The sequence below is a fragment of the Schistocerca serialis genome, chromosome 3, assembly GCF_023864345.2.
Source record: "Schistocerca serialis cubense isolate TAMUIC-IGC-003099 chromosome 3, iqSchSeri2.2, whole genome shotgun sequence".
NCBI lineage: Eukaryota > Metazoa > Arthropoda > Insecta > Orthoptera > Acrididae > Schistocerca > Schistocerca serialis.
Window position 1 is genome coordinate 165,387,826 of NC_064640.1, and position 22,864 is coordinate 165,410,689.

Genomic DNA, 22,864 nt, shown 5'->3' on the forward strand with positions numbered 1-22,864 from the left:
TTAAAAACATGACAAAAGTTAGATTCTTAAAAAGGAAATAGTTAAGTGGCAACAATTTTGAAATGCTCTTGTGGCTAATTTTAGATAAAGATATAATGATATACATAAGAACAAGCTTAAACAGTACACAGAATAATATAAAAAGAATAAAGATGGCAAATGAATGAAAACAGACCATAGTGAGTAATCAGCATCCTTTGTTGGTGTGCCTGTCAGAATGCCGCATAAGCAAAACAGAGGTTAGAGGAGCCTCATACCCTGTGACAAGCCATTCCAAGAAAAGAATGATAAAACACTGCTTCACTCAATTAACAGGATTAGCTAGTTATTGAAATATACTGCATACACAGAGAATTGACAAGAAAACATGAGAGTAATATGCTCAACATAATACAATGAAGTTCTCTTTGGATGGACAATACCACTATGGATCCATTATATTAGGATATGTTCTTAAAACAGGTATGCATCATTATATATAATGCACATAATTTTCACAGGTACATCAGTAATACTTTTCATTATGCCTGTTTTATTGTTTTAAGCTGTAGACAATTCACTGGTCGTATTAGTGTTTTTCCCATGTTTTGCTTCAGATCTGAAGATTGTCAGCGCTGAATGAAACTGGCAGTCTGAGGACCTAACAAATTTGTGATCATATATGGAAATAAAGAAATTTACTCTAAAGTCTTTCTTAGTTTGACTAACCCATCATTGCAGGAATGTCTGCCTTTAAACTGGGTGCATGAACAAATGCTTGCCTCGACTGATGCATGTCAGTTCAATGATGCTAGTGTTTTCATGATGAGTCGAAAACAACCTGCATGCACAGGACGTGAGCACAACCTTGCAAGACTGCCACAAAGTACAAACAGACAACAGCATCTCATAAATAGATCTCATAGGGTTAAATTATGATCATGTGCACACTGTACTATTAATCCCAAGTGCGAAGACTATTTCTCCAGAAATGTATAATGCAAGTGCTGCAAAAAGAAAGCTCATAAATCTTAAGTGTGCAACACAAAGCAATATAGCACTAAAACACATGAACGCAACTCATAATAAAAATACTAGTTCTGCAAATTATGTTCAAAGCAAACATGTGCAAAGAAATAAAATCTGATGGGGGGAAAAATGTCTTTTCAGCTAATGATAAGGCTTCATCTGTGACACCCAGAGTAAATAAACTACTATTAAAGTCTCTTACTGACAAAGTTATTCAGTTTCTTTAATTAATCTGTAGGTATACAAAAAATAGGGATTACCAAAACTAACTGAATTATAAAATTCACTATTTAGCTACACTGGCAACCAATACCCGTCACACATCAGTTCATAACAGGTATTGCACAGAAGCAATTTACAAAACAGGCCAAAATTGTAGTACTAAATTTGCACAGAGCAACAAATTTACTGCGTCTTAATTTATTCGATAAACTTGACTTCACAATCCATGAAGGTGTGAATCAGATTCACACTGATGTCAATAACGAAGAGTTGTAAAAGCTATTGCCCAACTATGGTATCATTTCTTCTGAAGCAACATCTAGCATTAAAAAGTACAAATAATACATCAAGTTGATGTCAAATGCCTTGCCAAACTCTGTAAAGCATACAATATTCCATTTTCATTAGAGGACGAGGTGAAACAAGAACTAGATGCCTGCAACACAGTAGCATTATAGAATCAATTACGAGTAGCCAATGGGCTATGCCAATCACTGCCAATCTTGGTGGTACCAAAACCTAATGAAACACTGAGAATTTGCAGTGATTTTAAGGCAACAGTCAATTTGAAATCAATAACAGATTCATATCAAATTCCGAAACTGAAAGAATTAATGTCTAAATTAGTTTGTGGCGTATACTTTGCAAAATTAAATTTAAATGAGACCTACTTACAAATATGATTGGATGAGGAAACAGAAAGATATGTCTCATAAATACTCCATTTGGACTTCATCAATACAAATATTTCTATTTGGGATTAACATTACACCAAGCCTGTTCCAGTGATACTTAGAACATTAATTATGAAAACTTGTAAGTCCGTGAACCACCTGGATAAAATCTCTTGGTGAACTCCTGAAGAGCTATTATGTAATTAGAAATGTATATTTTAGATTTTACAAGCAGCCAATGTAAAACATAACAAGGAAAAGTGCATATTTTTGCAACAGGAAGCCCAATACTTAGGACACATTCTGCCACAACAAGGTACCAGACCAACACTGTAACACTTTGAAGCAATTAAATATCTTCTGTCTCCCAATGTTCACAAGCAATTATATGCTGTTGTAGGTCAAATCAATTACTACAGAAAATTGATTCCACAAGCAGCATCCATAACTGAACCGCTTCACAAACTGTGAAGGAACAAAATGGATCTGGCACAATGAACACTAACAATTATCTCTCAAAAAGAATCCATTAAATTTCAGTCATACAATAAATTACATTAATTACATTTGAACCATCACATAAAAATGTTGTAGGGAAGGCGAGCAAAAGACTGTTTTATTGACCAAGCACATAGAAGATCCAACAAATCTACAAAAGAGACTGCCTACACTACACTTCTCCATCATCTTCTTGAGTACTTGTGTGCCATGGGATCATTACTAGACAACTTTGACAAAGGGCATCGAAAAAGTTCACAGAAGAGAAGCTCATTTTGTATTATTGTGAAATAGGGGGACGAGTGTCACAGATATGGTTGGTTGGTTGGTTTAGAGGTGGGAGAAGGGACCAAACTACAAGGTTATCAGTCCCTTGGTAATAATAAAACAATGCCATAAGTGTGGGCATAAAACGGATGAAACTTATAACACAAAACGGAAAGAAAGGAAAAGCCACAAGAACGAAGGGAACACTAAAAGGAACAAAAGAGGACAAGAAAACAACAGAGAGACGCTAGAAACAGAAGAAAGTAAAACATGAAAGCAGATTACAGAATAAAAAGGGAAAGCCAGCCACTCTGCAATACATTAAAACTTCCGCCCTAAAAGCACTAGGGTGGAGGACACGGAGGGAAAAAAGACATGTGCTAAAACCTAGATAGAAGTATAAAATCCACTCTCATGGATAAAACATAATCTAAAGCTGCTGTGGAGGCATTGCCTCCCAACACCGAAGGCAGGGTGCTGGGAAAGTTAAAAGTCTGTCGCAGGGTGGCCAAAAGTGGGCAGTCCAACAATAGGTGGATGACTGTCATTTGGGAGCCACAGCGACGCTGAAGTGGGTCCTCTTGATGGAGTACGTAACCATGCTTTAGCCACGTATGGCCAATGCGGAGCCGGCAGAGGACAGATACTGGGGTGGCAATCACTAAAACAAAGGCGTTTCTCGTTGCAGTGAGATCTTTTCACAAAATTTCAATCACCAACTTTCTCCTCTGAATGCGAAAATATTTTGCTATCTCACTCCCACACAGGGAGAAATGATCATCATAATAAAATAAGAGAAATCAGAGTTCACACAGAAAGATTTACGTGTTCACTTTTCCCATGTCCTATTCAAGAGTGCAACAATTGAGAAATAGTCTGAAAGTGGTTCAATGAACAACTTGCCAAGCACTTGGATTTGAATTGCAGAGTAGTGTTGTATGTGTAGATACACACTGTGAGAGCACAATTCAATGGAATTATTACAAAACTACTTGACAATTAGGACATTGCCACAAAAATATAGGAGCAACATACCTGGTATCTTTACATGTCCTGTAAGTGTAGCATCATCAATATATGGATGACTGCTTTCTTGAACAACTGGTTTTGGAGCCATATGTAATGAAAATGTGTTACTTGCTACATCTTCCAATTCAGTAACACACAGTTCCAGTAGCATGTCACAAATATCTGCATATGCCAATCCCATTGCTGTAAAGGATTGAGAAACAATATAAGTAGTCATAGAAAAGAAAATGTCTGAAAAAATCAATACAAATGCAGTAGTTCACCGATGTACAACAATGATATAACAGTACAATATAAATTGCTGCTGATAAAACTGCAGGAAGCATACTAAGGAGCTGTTCAACTTAGTTCAATTTGTAACACACTCAGTAGCCTCTCTCATTGACAGTCATTTTTATTAGTACACTACTGACCATTAAAATTGCTACACGAAGAAGAAATGCAGATGATAAACGGGTATTCATTGGACAAATATATTATACTAGAACTGACATGTGATTAGATTTTCACACAATTTGGGTGCATAGATCCTGAGAAATCAGTACTCAGAACAACCACCTCTAACCGTAATAACGGCCTTGATACGTCTGGGCAATGAGTCAGACAAGTACAGGTGCCCGTGCAGCTTCAACACGATACCACAGTTCATTAAGAGTAGTGATTGGCGTATTCTGACGAGCCAGTTGCTCGGCCACCATTGACCAGTCATTTTCAGTTGGTGAGAGATCTGGAGAATGTGGTGGCCAGGCCAGCAGTCGAACATTTTCTGTATCTAGAAAGGCCCGTACACGACCTGCAACATGCGGTCATGCATTATCCTGCTGAAATGTAGGGTTTCACAGGGATCGAATGAAGGGTAGAGCCACGGGTCGTAACACATCTGAAATGTAACGTCCACTGTTCAAAGTGTTGTCAATGCGAACAAGAGGTGACCAAGAGTACTCTATCAATGCAATAGCTGAACAGGTTAACAGACTCACCCTCAGGAAAACAGAGTGACAGAAACATAGTAAGGAACTAGTGTGAACATGTGAAGCTGAGCAGAAAGCTTCACAGACTACTTCAAGTTCCTCAGGGACCTCTGCAGCTAGTTCTGTGGTACCTGTACCAACCACAGCAAGCAGCTTCCTTGCAGTACCTTTCGTCCTTACTTTTTTGGCAAAACGAAATGAGAACATTACAACTTTCCTACAGAGTGTTTAAGATGTAGGACACACTTGTTTCCAGCCAAATGGTTTTGTTTATTAAATGAAGAGGACAATACAATGGATCCCTTTAGGGCGTCCCAGAAACAAGTACATAGACTGATGGCTAAAAATGTAGGACTACAGGAATGAGTTACATAATTTAGAACTAGAGGTACTAAAGAGAAGAAACACACTCAGAAATATCATCTTAGAGGACCCTAGAGAGGCTGATACGGAGGTCCCTATAATGGATGTTACTAGTGAGGAAGAGGTCAAGTTTAGACATAAGTAGTGGTGACTGGTTGTCTCACTGTTGAGCAACACAAATTAAAATAGGAATCTCCGTCTCACCAAGCCAAAATGTTACCTCCACATGTGATCAATAGTTTAGCTGTGGTCACCTTTATCACCCCCCCCCCCCCTCCCCTTTCTTTCTTTTTTGAAAACCTGATGGGAATATGCACATATTTTTGAGAAACATATGTGACATTAGTAATGTGTGTTCCTGGCTGTACGAGTTCCTGTTGTTTGTAACAAAGCTAAAATAGCCAGGAAACACACACAAGCATGCATTACGAGATGCAGTAAAATTTGAAGTCCTGGCAAACAGTTTAGCATAACACTATTCAGGCTAAAAGAAAGTCAGTTACTACACAGCCTGTTTATTTACACTACAGCAAAAGACAAATGGAGATTTTGAAGCTTTTGCAGTTTGAATACAAACTGCATAACATTGCTCGTGCATGTTTGGATGGGATGCTACACACAATGAGGTGCTGACTGAGGAGGCTAAATCTCATCCTACTGATATATTCATTAAGGGTATACACCCAAAAATAGATTGTGAGGTGAAGGTAGCCTAACCAACTTCACTGCATGTTGCAACCTTGTTGCACGAGAAGGCTGGGTGGGTTGTTTCCACTCCACTGCACAGTAATGGGCCACACCATGTTTTTGTAAACAATGTGCAATGGAAACACAGGGGTAAACCAAATCATACAGCTGGGCACTATTGGGTGTCGTTTCAGACCAAATGGCACTTGGCAGGACAAATGAGTGACAGTTGCCTACAGAATTTTAGACAGAATCATCAAGAGCAGAATTCTCCACAAAAGTATGAGAGACTGTATGTGGATCACGACAAAGGAGGTAGGACCACTCACCCACTTTCACCCCCAACAAGAGTAATTAATCTTGTCCAAAATGGAGTGGGAAATGAGGTGGCTACTATAATTTTAGAGGGAAAGATCAGGAGAAGGTTGGTTGGTTGGTTGGTTTGTCGAGGGTTGAAGGGACCAGACTACAAAGGCCATCGCTCCCTTTTTCCACGATCATAAATCACCCATAAGGAAGAAAAACAAGCAACAGAGATGACAAGGGATGACACAGAACAAGAAAGACACAGACAAAGACCAGACAAGAGGAATTAAAAGCACACAGTGTTACAGTGGTTGGCCGACCATGGAAACAAAGAAAGGAAAAGCCAACCACCAAGAGACACACTAAAAATCCCAATTTAAAACTGTAGGCCAAAGGCCAGACGCAATGCACAAAAGAGACAATCCCTCAAATTGAGCGATAAAAGTCCACTGCTCGAATAAAACTCAAAACTAAGCCTGTCATTGCAGCATCATCCTTTAAAAGTGCAGGGAGCATATCAGGCAGCACAAACGTCTGCCTGAGTTCAGTTAAAAGCGGACAGTCCAACAAAATGTGGACCACTGTCAACACTGAACCACAGTGACAGAGAGGTGGGTCCTCGCAGTGCAATAAATAACCATGCGTCAGTCAGGTGCGGCCAATGTGTAGCCGGCAGAGTACAAGTGAGCCCTTGCGAGAGGCCCGCAAGGAGGAGCGCCACACACCGGTAGTCTCCTTGATGACCAGAAGTTTGTTGGATGAAGGCAGGATGCTCCATTCATCACTCCAGGTACCAAGGACGCAAAACTGGCTGGAGATCATTCTCCAAACGGCCAATCTCCAGGGCCGGTGCATCAACAGCTTGTTTGGCCAGTGTGTCAACCCGTTCATTATCCAGGATGCCGACGTGATCCGGGGTCCACACAAAGACCACGGAGCGGCTGCAACGGGCAAGAGTATGGAGGGACTCCTGGATAGCCATCACCAGACAACAATGAGAAAAACACTGGTCGATAGCTCATAAATTGCTCAGGAAGTCACAACAGATAACGAAGGACTCACCTGAGCAGCAGCGGATAGATGGCGACAAGCTCTGCAGTGAAAACACTGCAGCCATTCAGCAATGAGCATTGTTCCCCAAGAGTAAAAGCATGCTCAACCTGACCAGCAACCATCGAACCATCGGTATAGATTATGGCAGAGATAGGAAATGCGGCAAGGATGGAAAGAAAGCATCGGCATAGGGCCTCAGGAGGGACTGAGTCTTTCGGGCCTTGTGCCAAATCCAGCCGAAGGCACGGGCGGGGCACACACCACAGGGATAGATGTAGATGAGCCTGGAAAACAGGTGGGAGAGGGAAAAACTCAAGCCCAGAGAGAAGAGCCGGGACGCAAACCGTGATCGTACACCCTGACCGGGGCCGCCGTTCTGGAAGATGGACAACCGAGTTGGGGAACAGGAGACAGTAATTTGGATTCCCTGGCAAGCTACAAACATAAGCAGCCAGTAGTCATTGGCACCGGATCTGCAATGGAGGGACACCAGCCTCCACAAGGATACTGTTTACAGGGCTTGTGTTGAAAGTACCAGTTGTGAGTTGGATCCTGCAGTGAAGTATGGGGTCAATCAATCACAACGCGGAAGGCGATGCCAAACAGTAAGCCAGGCTCCCATAATCGACTGACTCAACACCTGTCAAATTCGTAGAAGGGCAGACCAATCGGCACCCCAGCTCATGTGACTCAAGCAACGTAGAGCGTTAAGATGCTGCCAGCACATTTGTTTAAGCTGCCAAATAGGAATGAGCCAAGTCAACCGGGCATCAAAAAGCAAGCCCAAAAATTGATGTGTCTCCACCACTGCAAGAGGTTCACCGTCAAGATAAAGCCATGGATCAGGGTGAACAGTGCGATGCCGGCAGAAATGCATGCAAGTCTTAGCGGCCGAAAACTGGAAGCCGCCGAAAATGCCTCAAGATTGTGCCTTACGGATAGCATCCTGCAGCTGCCATTCAACACCCACAATGCCAGTGGAGCTATAGTAGAGGCAAAAGTCATCAACATAAAAAGAAGCCACGGACATTCCCACAGCTGCAGCGAGCCTATTGATAGCAACTAAAAAGAGGCAGACAGTAAAGACAGAGCCTTGCGGGACCCCATTCTTCTGGACTTGAGAGGAACTGTGGGAGGGACCAACTTGCACGTGGAAGGAATGGAGTGACAGTAAATTTTGAATAAAAATTGGGAGCAGGTCCCTAAGACCCCACCCATGAAGCGTGGTGAGGATATGATGTTGCCATGTTGTATTGTATGCCCTCCGCATGTCAAAAAAAAAAAAGAGGACAGCAACCAGATGCTGACAGTGGGCAAATGCCATACGGATGTCAGACTCCAGGCAGACCAGATTATCAGTGGCATAGCGACCCATACGGAACCCACCCCGGAACGGAGCCAGAAGGCCCTGAGAGTCAAGTAGCCAACTCAACCTCCGGCTCACCACGCGTTCGAGCAACTTGCACGGAACACTGGTGAGGCTAATGGGGCGGTAGCTGTCCACCTCCAAAGTGTCCTTCTACATATACATCTACATACATACGCCAAAATCCGCCATACGGTGCATGGCGGAGGGTACCTTGTACCACAACTAGCATCTTCTCTCCCTGTTCCACTCCCAAACAGAACGAGGGAAAAATGACTGCCTATATGCCTCTGTACGAGCCCTAATCTCTCTTATCTTATCTTTGTGGTCTTTCTGCAAAATGTAAGTTGGCGGCAGTAAAATTGTACTGCAGTCAGCCTCAAATGCTGGTTCTCTAAATTTCCTCAGTAGCGATTCATGAAAAGAACGCCTCCTTTCCTCTACAGACTGCCACCCGAGTTTCTGAAGCATTTCTGTAACACTCGCGTGATGATCAAACCTACCAGTAACAAATCTAGCAGCCCGCTTATGAATTGCTTCTATGTCCTCCCTCAATCCGACCTGATAGGGATCCCAAACGCTCAAGCAGTACTCAAGAATAGGTCATATTAGTGTTTTATAAGCGGTCTCCTTTACAGATGAACCACATCTTCCCAAAATTCTACCAATGAACCGAAGATGACTATCCACCTTCCCCACAACTGCCATTACATGCTTGTCCCACTTCATATCGCTCTGCAATGTTATGCCCAAATATTTAATCGACATGACTGTGTCAAGTGCTACACTACTAATGGAGTATTCAAACATTACTGGATTCTTTTTCCTATTCATTTGCATTAATTTACATTTATCTATATTTAGAGTTAGCTGCCATTCTTTACACCAATCACAAATCCTGTCCAAGTCATCTTGTACCCTCCTACAGTCACTCAACGACGACACCTTCCTGTACACCACAGCATCATCAGCAAACAGCCGCACATTGCTATCCACCCTATCCACAAGATCATTTATGTAGATAGAAAACAACAGCAGACCTACCACACTTCCCTGGGGCACTCCAGATGATACCCTCATCTCCGATGAACACTCACCATTGAGGACAACGTACTGGGTTCTATTACTTAAAAAGTCTTCGAGCTGCTCACATATTTGGGAACCAATCCCATATGCTCGTACCTTAGTTAGGAGTCTGCAGTGGGGCACCGAGCCAAACACTTTCCGGAAGTCAAGGAATATGGCATCCATCTGATACTCTTCATCCATGGTTCGCAAGATATCATGTGAAAAAAGGGCGAGTTGCGTTTCGCAGGAGCGATGCTTTCTACAGCTGTGCTGATGCATGGACAGCAATTTCTCTGTCTCAAGGAAATTCATTATATTCGAACTGAGAATATGTTTGAGAATCCTGCAACAAACCAATGTTAAGGATATCGGTCTGTAATTTTGAGGATCCGTCCTTCTACCCTTCTTATATACAGGCATCACCCGCGCTTTTTTCCAGTCACTCGGGACTTTATGTTGGGCAAGGTTTCAACACGAGGATGACGATGCTTTTCCGCCATTGTGATGGGAACTCACCCTCAACCCAGATATGGTTGAGAAGGTCTGGGAGGCGTCATTGGCAGTTCACCGAGAGGTGTTTGAGCATCTGATAGTGGATGCGATGCTGCATGGGAGTCATATCAGGGCAAGCGGCTAGGGCACTTTGGGATTCCCACTCACTGAATGGAGTATTGTATGATTCGGAGTGGAGCATATGGAATGTGAGGCTCCGATGTTCCAACTGCCCTTTCGGGGAGCAGAAGGCCAGTGAGTATTTTGTGGAAGTGGAACTCTGAGCATAATGCTCCACTAAGAGTTTGGCAATCGTGTCAGAGTCAGTACAGACTGTTCCATTCAGGGATAGCCCAGGTATGCTGATGGGGGTCTGATAGCCACAGAGTCGTCTAATCTTGGCCCAAACCTGCAATGGTGAGGTATGGATGCCAAAGGTGGAGAAATACCTTTCCCAGCACTCCTGCTTCAGTCGGTGAATAAGGCTCTGAGCTCAGGCATGGAGCCACTTAAAGGCAATGAGGTGGTCCAGTGACAGGTGCTGCTTGTGACGTTGGAGGGCTCACCTGTGATCGCAAAACGTATCAGCGATCTCTGGTGACCACCAACGCACAGTCTTCCACCGAGGGGACCCAGAACAGGGAATTGCAGATTCCACTGGGCGTCTTGAGAAAGAGGCTCAATAGTGGCAATGGAGGCAAACAAGCCCCAATCAGCCTTATTCAAAGTCCATCTGGGGAGGCACCTAGAAGAGTGACGCTGCAGCAGTGACAGAAAGATCTGAAAGTGGTCACTATCGCACAAGTCGTCATGCACATGCCAGTGGACGGATGGTAGAAGGCCAGGGTTGTAGACCGAAAGGTCAATGGCTGAGTACGTGCCATGTGTGACACTGAAATGCGTGGAGGCACCATTATTTAAAAGAGAAAGGACGAGCTGTGCCAACACTTGCTCAATGACAGGGCCAACTTCTTCTTCTTCCTCTCTTCCTCCTGCTGATCCTTAGGAGCAATCTGGGAAGGAGTCTCAGGAGGAGGGCCAGGGCCAGACGAAGAGCGGGAAGCTCTGTGATATGCCGCTCCTGGCTCCTTCAGCCATTGACTGATGTCAGCTGTCGCACTTGAGGATGTCTTAGAAGGTTGACTTCCAAGGGACCCTTCCCATGCAAGATAATCCGGAGGTGGCTGGTGAGGGGGGTGGGTGTGGGTGGTTGGGTGGGGCAGGGTCCGATATCCCCGTCAATTTGGGGGATTGGTCTCCCAAAGGAGGTACCTTGGGAGTTCAAGAGGAGCAGTGTCCCCCATCACAGACACAGGGGATGAGGCAGGGCCAACCTAAACTCTCACTGGAGGCTTAACAACTGCAGGGACAGCTGCCACCACCAGGGTCAACAAAGTCGCAGTCACAGCATACGATGTAGTCATCTGCACAGGATGAAGCCGTTCATATTTCCTCTTCGCATCCTGATAGGTGAGCCTGTCCAGGTTTTTATTTCCATGATTTGTAGCTCCTTATGGAGAAAAGAGCAGTCAGGCAAGTAGGGGGAGTGGTGCTTCCCACAGTTCACACAAGTGGGAGGAGGCACACATGGAACGTCCGGGTGCAGAGGACGACCACAATCCCTGCATGTGGTGCTGGAAGTACAACCAGATGACATGTGACCAAACTTCCAACACATGAAGCACCGCATATGGGGAGGGACATATGGTTTTAAGTCACAAGGGTAAACCATCACCTTGACCTTTTCAGGCAATGAGTCACCCTCAAAGGCCAAGATGAAGGCATCAGTAGCAACCCTGTTGTCCTTGGGTCCCCTATACATGCACCGGACGAAGTGGACACCCCGTCGCTCTAAGTTGGCGCGTAGCTCCTCATCCGACTGCAAAAGGAGGTTGCGATGGAAAATAAGACCCTCAACCAAATTAAGGCTTTTATGAGGAGTAAACGAAACTGGGATATCACTCAGCTTGTTGCAGGCAGGCAACGCCCGCGACTGGGCTGGGGATGCGGCTTGGATCAAAATCGCCCTGCTGCGCATTTTAGACAATGCCGCCACTACCCCAAACCTATCTTCAAGGTGGTCTACGAAAAACTGGGACTTCGTTGTTTGAAAGGTCTCTCCATCAGTCCTGCAGCAAACTAGGTACCAAGGTGAATGCGGCTCATGAGACCGAGTTGCCCTACGGTCCTCCCAGGGCGTGGCCAGAGAGGGCAACAATCGGGAATCATAGGTTGCAGCATGAAATTCATTTTGTACCCGCTTGGAGACTGCTGGGGCTGAGAAACCACCAGCTTGATTTGATTTAACATGTTTCACCATGAGAAACAAATAATACACTAGCATGAGCCCCTGTATCTCCTAAAACTTTGATATTCCTTCCCGTGACTCCCCTGCGGATTCGGGGTTTAGAATAGGCCCGCGGTATTCCTGCCTGTCGTAAGAGGTGACTAAAAGGAGTCTCCAACGTTTTGGCCTGTATGTGTTGATCCCCTCTTGGGTTTGACCTCCATCTTTTCCAAATTTCTGTTGCTAGTGCGTGCCATGTGGGGTAGGACACCTTACGAGGTGTTTTTTGTTTGTCCATCATGCACCAAGATCTTTCGTGCTACTTATTGTCGTATGGCAGACTTTGCATCCAACATCTTTTGGGTTGCCTACTTCTCGTCTCCTGACTGTACGATAGCCAGTCTGTCATGGTGGAATTGTCATGTATCCTCTGGGCGGTAGCCCACTGACAACACAGGGATCACACTGCTGATGCCAGAGCTGAGACCCCCCGTGTATGCCAAGGAGTAGGTGCACATCCTTCTGGGGCACCAGGACTCCCGGCAATGGCCATCCCACCAGGTGGCCCTTGCTGAGGCAGGGTGGCGCCTGTGGGGAGAGCCCCTGGTCAGAATGGGTGGCATCAGGGCAGATGACCCACCACACATTCGTTGTCTCCTTGATAACACAGTTTATTTGGTGTACTGAGGGTGCACCACTCAGCATCCCTGATCACAAAAACTTTATGGTGGAAGACCAATCAGAGATCGTTTCAGGCAGGCCGATCTGCAGAGTTGGTTTACTGGTAGCCTGTTGGGCCAGGCTGTCAGCAAGATCATTCCCCAGGATCCCGACATGTCCTGGGGTCTAAATGAAGGTCACTGAATGTCCACTGTTGCTGATGCCATAAAGAAACTCCTGGATAGTCATTACCAATTGATGGAAAGGGAATCACAGTTCGAGAGCTTGTAGGCTCCTTATGGGGTCACTACAGATGATGAAGGACTCACCGATGCAGGATCGGGTATGTTCAACATGACAACAGATGGCTACGAACTCTGCAGTGAAAACACTACGGCCATCAGGTAAGGAGTGCTGTTCAGTATGTCCAACGTAAGTGTAAGCGAAGCCAACAAGACCTCGAACATTGATTCATCAGTGTAGACTATTTCTGAGCCCAGGAACTTCCTGAGAATAGAGAAAAATTGCTGGTGGAGGGCCTCAGGTGGAAATGAGCCTTTTGGGCTCCAGACAAAGTTGTGGCTGAGGTGCGGACCGTGGAGGTGTATGTAAGTGGACTTGCAGGAAAGGTGGTAAGAGAGAAAGTGTCGAGTTCAGTAGGAAGCGACTGTATGTGGACTGCAAGGGGGTTCTCCATTCTGAGCTGCCATTGCAGGAGGTGAATCGCCCTGTTAGGGAAAAGGAGATGGTAATTTGGAAGGCAAGGTGAATAATGAATGTGGGTGTTATTTGCAAGCAGTAGTGCTGCTAGAGTCGCAATGGAGGAGTGCCAGCTCCCACAAGGAGGCTGTTCACTGGGCTCATTTGGAAAGCTCCCATCGAATTGTCATGTATCCTCTGGGCGGTAGCCCACTGACAACACAGGGATCACACTGCTGATGCCAGAGCTGAGACCCCCCGTGTATGCCAAGGAGTAGGTGCACATCCTTCTGGGGCACCAGGACTCCCGGCAATGGCCATCCCACCAGGTGGCCCTTGCTGAGGCAGGGTGGCGCCTGTGGGGAGAGCCCCTGGTCAGAATGGGTGGCATCAGGGCAGATGACCCACCACACATTCGTTGTCTCCTTGATAACACAGTTTATTTGGTGTACTGAGGGTGCACCACTCAGCATCCCTGATCACAAAAACTTTATGGTGGAAGACCAATCAGAGATCGTTTCAGGCAGGCCGATCTGCAGAGTTGGTTTACTGGTAGCCTGTTGGGCCAGGCTGTCAGCAAGATCATTCCCCAGGATCCCGACATGTCCTGGGGTCTAAATGAAGGTCACTGAATGTCCACTGTTGCTGATGCCATAAAGAAACTCCTGGATAGTCATTACCAATTGATGGAAAGGGAATCACAGTTCGAGAGCTTGTAGGCTCCTTATGGGGTCACTACAGATGATGAAGGACTCACCGATGCAGGATCGGGTATGTTCAACATGACAACAGATGGCTACGAACTCTGCAGTGAAAACACTACGGCCATCAGGTAAGGAGTGCTGTTCAGTATGTCCAACGTAAGTGTAAGCGAAGCCAACAAGACCTCGAACATTGATTCATCAGTGTAGACTATTTCTGAGCCCAGGAACTTCCTGAGAATAGAGAAAAATTGCTGGTGGAGGGCCTCAGGTGGAAATGAGCCTTTTGGGCTCCAGACAAAGTTGTGGCTGAGGTGCGGACCGTGGAGGTGTATGTAAGTGGACTTGCAGGAAAGGTGGTAAGAGAGAAAGTGTCGAGTTCAGTAGGAAGCGACTGTATGTGGACTGCAAGGGGGTTCTCCATTCTGAGCTGCCATTGCAGGAGGTGAATCGCCCTGTTAGGGAAAAGGAGATGGTAATTTGGAAGGCAAGGTGAATAATGAATGTGGGTGTTATTTGCAAGCAGTAGTGCTGCTAGAGTCGCAATGGAGGAGTGCCAGCTCCCACAAGGAGGCTGTTCACTGGGCTCATTTGGAAAGCTCCCATCGCAAGCCGAACTCCATAGTGGTGGATAGGGTCCAGCAGCAATAGTGCGGGCGGCAATGCTGAACCATACACCAGACTCCCATAATCCAGTTGGGACTGCACAAGGGCTTTGTACAGCTGCAGCAGTGTAGAGCCATCAGCACCCCAGTTGGTGTGGGTCAGGCATCGAATAATATTAAGATGCCACCAGCACTTTTCCTTAAGCTGACTAAGATTGGGAAGCCAAGTTAACCAGACGTAAAAGAGCAGTCACAAGAAGTGGTAAGTCTCCACTACATAAAGTAGTTGGTCATCGAGGTAAAGTTCTGGATGGAGTGGACAGTATGACGAAGTGTGTGACACAGGTATTGGTGGTCAAAAACTGAAAGCCGTGAATGAGGGCCCATGACTGCACCTTTTGAGGACTCCCTGCAGCCGGAGTTCAGCAACACCAATAGAAGAGGAGCAGAAGGAAATACAAAAATTGTCAGAATATACGAGGGGAGATACTGAGAACCCCACTGCTAATGCAAGACCATTAACAGCAATTACAAAGAATGGGACACTCAGGACAGACCCCTGTGGGACCCGATTCTTTTGGATTTGGGGTGCACTTTTGGAAGCACTGATATGAACTCTGAAAGTGCGGAGTGAGAAGAATTTTCATATAAGAATCAGGAGCTGGCCCCAGAAAGACCACTCTTGCAGATCACCGAGGATGTGGTGTTGCCAAGTAGATGTGTACGCCTTCAGCAGGTCAAAAAAGACAGGCAATAAGGTGGTGTTACTAGGAAAAGGCTGATCAAATGGCAAACTCCAGGTGGACCAAGTTGTCGGTGGTGGAGTGCCCTTGTCAACAACTGCTCTGGGACGGAGCCAGAAGGCCCCGACACTCAAGGAGCCAACACAACTGCTGGCTCACCATATATTCGCGCAGATTTCAGAGAAAGTTGGTGAGGCTAATAGGACGAACACCTATACTTTCCCACCACTGCGACAAGAATTCCCTTCGCTCCAGATGTGGTTGAAGATGGCAAGGAGGTTGCGCTGGTAACCCACTGACAGATGTTTAATCATTTGGGAATGGATGCAGTCTGGACCAGGGGATGTGTCAGGACAGATGGCAAGGGCACTGATAAATTTCCACTCACAGAAGGTAGCGCTATATGGCTCTGGGTAGTGTGTAGCAAAAGACAGGTGTTTTTGTTCCACCCGCTGTTTGAGGAGACGAAAGGTGGGGTGGTAATTCTCAGATGCAGAGGTGCGAGCATAATGCTCAGGAAGACGCGATTACATCTGGATTGGCAGATACAGCTCCAAGTATGGAAATTCCTGGTACACCTGCAGGGGTCTGATAGCTGTAAATGCGATGGAGCTTGGTCCAAACCTGGGAAGGAGAGGGTCGAGTTCTAATGGTGGAGGCATATCGTTCCCAACACTCCTGCTTCCATAATTTGGTGGACCTGGGCACGGAGCCATGTGAAGACAATGAGGTTCACCAGAGAAGGGTAGCACTTATGACACTGGAGGGCCCACCTACAGTCTCTAATGGCCGCAGCGATTTCTGGCGACTGACAAGGCGCTGACTTCCACAGGGGGCAACCTGAGGAACAAGGCATTGCCAATTCATCTGTGGCAACAACGGCAGTAGTGACAGTGTGGATCACCTCATTGATGTTGTCATGCAACGGAGATTCAACAGAGGTAGTGAAGATGAAAGTGTCCCAGTCAGCCGTGGGAAAAGCCCATATGGGCAAGTGTTCAGATGAGTGATGCTGGGTAAGGGACAGGAAGAGTGTAAAGTGGTCACTACCACACAAGTCATCATGAGCTCTCCAGTGGATAGATGGGAAAAGGCGAGGACTACAAACCGAGAGATCAACAGCCAAGTCGAGTTGGGTTAGTAGGTCCTTGACATCTTCACCACAGCCAGTAACCTTGGTTCCACCACACAATGGGTTATGGGCATTAAAATCACCCAGAAGTAGAAAAGGTGGGGGGGACTTGGGAAATTAGTGCCACCAATACATGGGGTGGCACTTCATCATCTGGAAGGAGGTGGATGTTACAGATGGTAATTTCATGTATTGTTCTCACCCTGACAGCCACAGCTTCTAAAAGTGTTTGAAGGAGCACACGTTCACTACAGACAGAGGTAAGGACATAGATGAAAACTCCACCTGACAGTCTGTCACAGTCAGTACAGCCATGAAGGGCTGGTGTCTGCATTGCAGACTGAAGAGCAATGCAAAAAGCAGGTGTAACACTTTAAGAGTTTTCATATCGCAACCAGGTGGGAGAAAAAACTCCTGCAGTTTCACTGGAGGATGACACTTTCTGTAGTTGGGGAAGGCATGAAGTGACCAAGGAGGCAGTTTACACCTCAGCACCACCTGCTGCCACCAGTTGAGTATGTGTGTTGGTGAGATTTAGGTCCTCGGGGGACACTAAAATCTCCAACTTGTCCCCAGACGCAGAACTGGTTGGGAGTGGTCGTGTTGGGGCCACCGGAGAGTCCTGTTTCTTAGCATTCTACTTCTTCATCCGCTTGCTCTCTCACTTCTCTTTGGGGTCTTGCTGGGATTTCTCCGAAGTAGCTTCAGGCACAGAGGAAGGCTGTGAAGCCCTTCATCCAGCAGCTTGTGGCTCCTTCAGCCACTGGCAAGTGTCCACTTTTCCATTAGTGGAGACCTTGGAAGGGAGAGTCTCAACGGACCCATTTTGTGCAAGAGGAGCCAAGAGGAGGCTGTGGCCTCTCCGGCTGTGGGGAGTGGACTGATGTCCCTGGCATTTGGGATGGTATTTATCTCAAAGTAGGTGGTTTGGGAGCAATGGAAAAAGAGGTTGTCCCTGAGAGTAATGGAAACAGAGGTTGCCCCAACCACCAAGGGGGCAGATGTATTCAGGTGGCCTGGAGGGTCCACTGTATGAGACAGAGATGTTGGAACTATCATCGCAAGTGAGGGTGATGTCAACGTAGCTGCAGCATACATAGATGTCAAGCGAATGGTGTGCAACTGTTCAAATTTACATTTAACCGCTTGATAAGTCAGCTGGTCCACGGTCTTGTACTTCATAATTTTCTGCTCCTTGTGGAGTACTGTGCACTCTGGCAAGCAGGGGGAGCAGTGCTCTACACAGCTGATACAAGTGGGAGCAGGCACACATGGAGTGTTTTGATGCAGTATATGTCAGCAGTCTAGCTCTTAAAGTATCACATACGGGGAGGGACATATGGTTTTATGTCACTTAGGTAAAACATCACCTTGACCTTTCCAGACAATGAATCACGCTCAAAGGCTAAGATGAAGGCACAGGTAGCAACCCTATTGTCTTTGGGTCCCCTACAGACACACCAGATGAAGTGAACACCCTGCCATTCTAAATTGGCATGGAGCTCGATATCAGACTGCAAGAGAAGGTCACGATGGAAAATAATCCACTGAACCATGTTAAGGCTTTTATGAGGGGTGACGGGAATGAGAATATCACCTAGCTTGGCACAGGCTGTCTGAATGAGCACTGCCCCATTTCTTCATTTCAGACAGCACAGCCACTTTCCCAAACTTGTCCTCCACGTGTCTGACAAGAAATAGAAGCTTTGTAGCCAGAAAGGAGTCCCCATCCATTCTGCTACACATTAAATACCTTCGCGAATAAGGGTCTCTCTTTTCCATAGTTCTATTTTTCTCCCATGGTGTGGCTAGAGAGGGGAACGATTTGTGGTCATATTTTTCAGCCTTAATTTTGACTTTCCTTTTTTAGAGACTGCTGGGGCCATTTGGCCCCCAGCATTGTGGGTCATCTGCCCTGATACCACCCACTCCGGTCAGGAGCTCTCGCCACGGGCACCACCCAGCCACAGCAAAGGCCACCTACTGCGATGGCCATTGCCAGGAGTCCTTATGCCCCAAGAAGAAGGGTATCTACTCCTTGGCATACGTGGGGAGTTTGCAGCTCAGGTATCAGGGCACCATCATGATAGACTGGCTACCATGCTGGATATTGGGTGTCGAGAAATCCAACATCGTCATGGGTGTGAAAGAGGACAGAGGACTATGGAAGCAGATGATGTACCCTATAAGATGTTCTCACTCAGATAGCTGGGTTGCACGTGGAGTTGCATACCCAGGACAATATGAGGTGCAGAAGGTCTAATCACACACTGGATATATGGAGCACTGCGTAAGGCATCCTTGCCTAAATGGCCAACATTTGGGATAATTTTGAAAGACGTGCAGGTCAAATCCTGAAAGGGGGACCATAACTGATTAGGCCAATGAGTGGGAGACTCCTTTTACTCGCCTCTTACAACAGGAAGGAATACATCAGGTCTATTTTAATCCCTGAACCCACAGGGGGCCTTAGAAATGCGCCTAGCACTTTTCAAAGATTCACTGACCTGTTGTAGAGAGGACTGAAGCCTACTATGTGTTTAATGTATTTGGATGATGTCATAATACACTGAAGAGCCAAAGAAACCAGTACAGCTGCCTAGTATCATGTGGGGCCCACACACGCACACAGAAATGCCGCAATACAATTTGGCATGGACTCGACTAATGTCTGAAGTAGTGCTGGAGGGAACTGACACCATGATTCCCACAGGGCTGTCCATAAATCCATAAGAATATGAGGGGCTGGAGATTTCTTCTGAACAGAATGTTGAAAGGCATCCCAGATATGCTCAATAAAGTTCATGTCTGGGGAGTTTGGAGGTCAGCGGAAGTATTTAAACTCAGAAGAGTGTTCCTGGAGCCACTCTGTAGCAATTCTGGGTGTGTGGGGTTCACATTGTCCTGCTTGATTGCCCAAGTATGTCGGAATGCACAATGGACATGACTGGATGCAGGTGATCAGACAGGATGTTTAACGTGTGTCACCCGTCAGAGTCATATCTAGATGTATCAGGGGTCCCATATCACTCCAACTGCACACACCCCACACCATTATAGAGCCTCTGCCACCTTGAACAGTCCCTGCTGACATACAGTGTCCATGGATTCATGATGATGTCTCCATGCCCACACATGTCCATCCATTTGATAAAGTTTGAAATGACTCAAGTCATTGACAGTCCAATGTCAGTGTTGACGGGCCCAGGCGAGGCGTAAAGCTTTTTGTCATGCAGTCATCAAGGGTACATGAGTGGGCCTTCAGCTCCAAAAGCCCATATCGATGATGTTTGGTTGAATGGTTTGCACACTGACACTTGTTGATGGGCCAGCACTGAAATCTGCAGTAATTTGCAGAAGGATAGCACTTCTGTCACACTGAACAATTCTCTTCAGTCATTGTCGGTCCTGTCTTACAGGATCTTTTTCCGGCCGCAGGGAGGTCACAGATCTGATGTTTTACCAGGTTCCTGATATTCATGGTACACTCATGAAATGGTCGTAGGGGAAAATCCTCACTTCATCACTGCCTTACAGATGCTGTGTCATACTGCTTGTGCTTCTGACTATAACATAGAGTGTCCATTCGTCCCGTTTTTCCCAGGACAGTCCTGTTTTTTACCAAAATGCCCTGCTGTCCCGAAAGTTTTTATGGGGACACTCAAATGTCCATTTTTTTTTTTGTTTTATGATTCCGCTTGGCTAGAGTATTTTACGCTACTGATTGTTTGACCTGCTATTAACTGCGCAATTATTTATGCTAGGAAGCGTGTGATGACTTTCAGCATACCCTAAACATGTACCGAACTGTCAAAAATCGCAAGTAATTTTAAAGGCACTATAGGTTACAAATAACAACGAAGATTCTTCTCTTGTAAATCGATCCACTGAATCCATCCTTTCAGTCCAGAGATACTCTACACCACTGATACTTGCTCTCTGGCTTTCGTCACCACACTGCTAATGTTTTGCACTGTGCAATCACTGTTTCATTATGCCAAATCGAAAGTGTAATTTTAACAGCAATATAAAAAGCGAGTTTCCTTTTATCACTGGTAGTGGAGAAACGGTTGAACGTATGTTGTGCAGATCAAAATTTGCTATAGGTCATGGTGAAAGGTCTGACATTGTGAATCACATTAAGATGAAGAAACACCGCATGAGTGATCAAACGAAAAGAGCAAATAAATGCGTGAGTGGCTACTATGTACACTTAAAATCAGTAACAGAAATGGATAGGCAGTTGGCAGCACAAGAAGCTACGTTTGCATACCACAGTGCAATGCATAACCATAGCTTTAAGTCAATGGGCTGTACTACATCAGTTGTTAACTTTTCAATCCTAAATTCACATGTGGACACACAAAATGTAATGTAATCATTTCAAATCTTATTGCACCGTATGCAGCTCAGCAGGTTTTTAAATGAACTGAAAAGTGCTCAATTCATTTCTGTAATGATTGATACATCGAATCATCTCGATTTGAAGTTGGTTCCTCTCCTTATAAGATATTTTCACCCTGAAAATACCTTATAAGTGAAAGTGCTCGAATTGGTTAACTTAGCTGGAAAAACTTCATATTTACTTCAGAATTATGCGCTGGAGGTTTTAAAGAAATATGATCTTGAGGGAAAGGTGATTGCAGTTTCTGCAGACAACACTAACACCAATTTTGGTGGTAAGCAGAGGAAAGGAAAAAACAATTTGTTCTATAAACTGCAACAGAACACAGCGCACATCTGAAGTAATTCTGTAAATTTACTGAAACTGAATACAAAACTGTACTTGGCACAATGCTACCAGCATTGGAAAGAATTGTAGAGATATTTCCTGCCTTGAAATCATATTTCATTTCCCTTGATAAGTATCCTGTTATCCTTAAACAACCCTGTGTCTATTGTTCATCTACACTTTCTTGTTAATCAGCTAAAACCTCTCTCCACAACAATTAAATGTATTTAGAAACAAGAAATCACAATAGTGGAAGTTTATTAAGAAATAAACAAATTACTGGGCAAATTACAATGAAGAAAATTTGAAAGATTTCTCACATCCTTTGTACATGAGACTCTAAGAAAGCTGAAAGAAGAGGGTGAAATTACTGTAGAACAATTTCATATTTATGCTGACATCTTCTACAACTCTTGCATTGAGTATTTTAAAGAATGGTGTTTACCATTTCTCACACCTTTTAAAACATTTGACTGGGTTAATACTGAAAAGGAGCAGCTACAGTGGAAGGATATTCAGGACTGTCGTGTTTTTGTTAAAAGTATTGTACCAAATTTTCCTGTTGATGAAGACGTACTGTTTGATGAATTTTCATGTGCATAGAACTTCATAAAAACTGAAGAAAGGGACAAAGAAAGTGTTAGTGCAATGTGGTGTAAAATATTTGCTTATTTCAAAAGTAAAAATATTAACATGTAAAACATGTCAACTTCCGAGTGGTTTTGGACCACAATGATGTGTCTGTTAGGCTTCCCGTATATGTGTGGATGGATATGTGTGTGTGTGTGTGTGTGTGTGTGTGTGTGTGTGTGTGTGTGAGTGTATACCCGTCCCTTTTTCCCCCTAAGGTAAGTCTTTCCGCTCCCGGGATTGGAATGACTCCTTACCCTCTCCCTTAAAACCCACATCCTTTCGTCTTCCCCTCTCCTTCCCTCTTTCCTGATGAGGCAACAGTTTGTTGCGAAAGCTTGAATTTTGTGTGTATGTTTGTGTTTGTTTGAGTGTCTGTCGACCTGCCAGCACTTTCATTTGTTAAGTCACATCATCTTTGTTTTTAGATATATTTTTCCTACGTGGAATGTTTCCCTCTATTATAACCATATATATATATATATATATAATGAAGACAATCAATAACATTTGCGAAATACAACTTTGTTTGTGGAAAACATAATCATGTTCGAAGTCGCCAGTTTTTCCACAACAAACGACTTTCAACAACTTATTATATGCATAATTGTTACAACTGATTGCCGGGAATATATATGAATTACAAAAAACAAATACTAAAAAAAAAGTTG

General features: G+C 45.0%; 1 protein-coding gene across 1 annotated transcript in view; it reads right to left on the minus strand.

The window, feature by feature from the left end:
• The window catches only part of LOC126469882 (E3 ubiquitin-protein ligase HERC2), an 846,528-nt gene that overhangs the window by 237,750 nt on the left and 585,914 nt on the right, over positions 1-22,864 (minus strand). Inside the window, exon 62 of the mRNA XM_050097213.1 lies at positions 3,705-3,881. Within this exon, the coding sequence (XP_049953170.1) occupies positions 3,705-3,881 (177 nt within the window). The remainder of the gene's footprint in view (positions 1-3,704; positions 3,882-22,864) is intronic.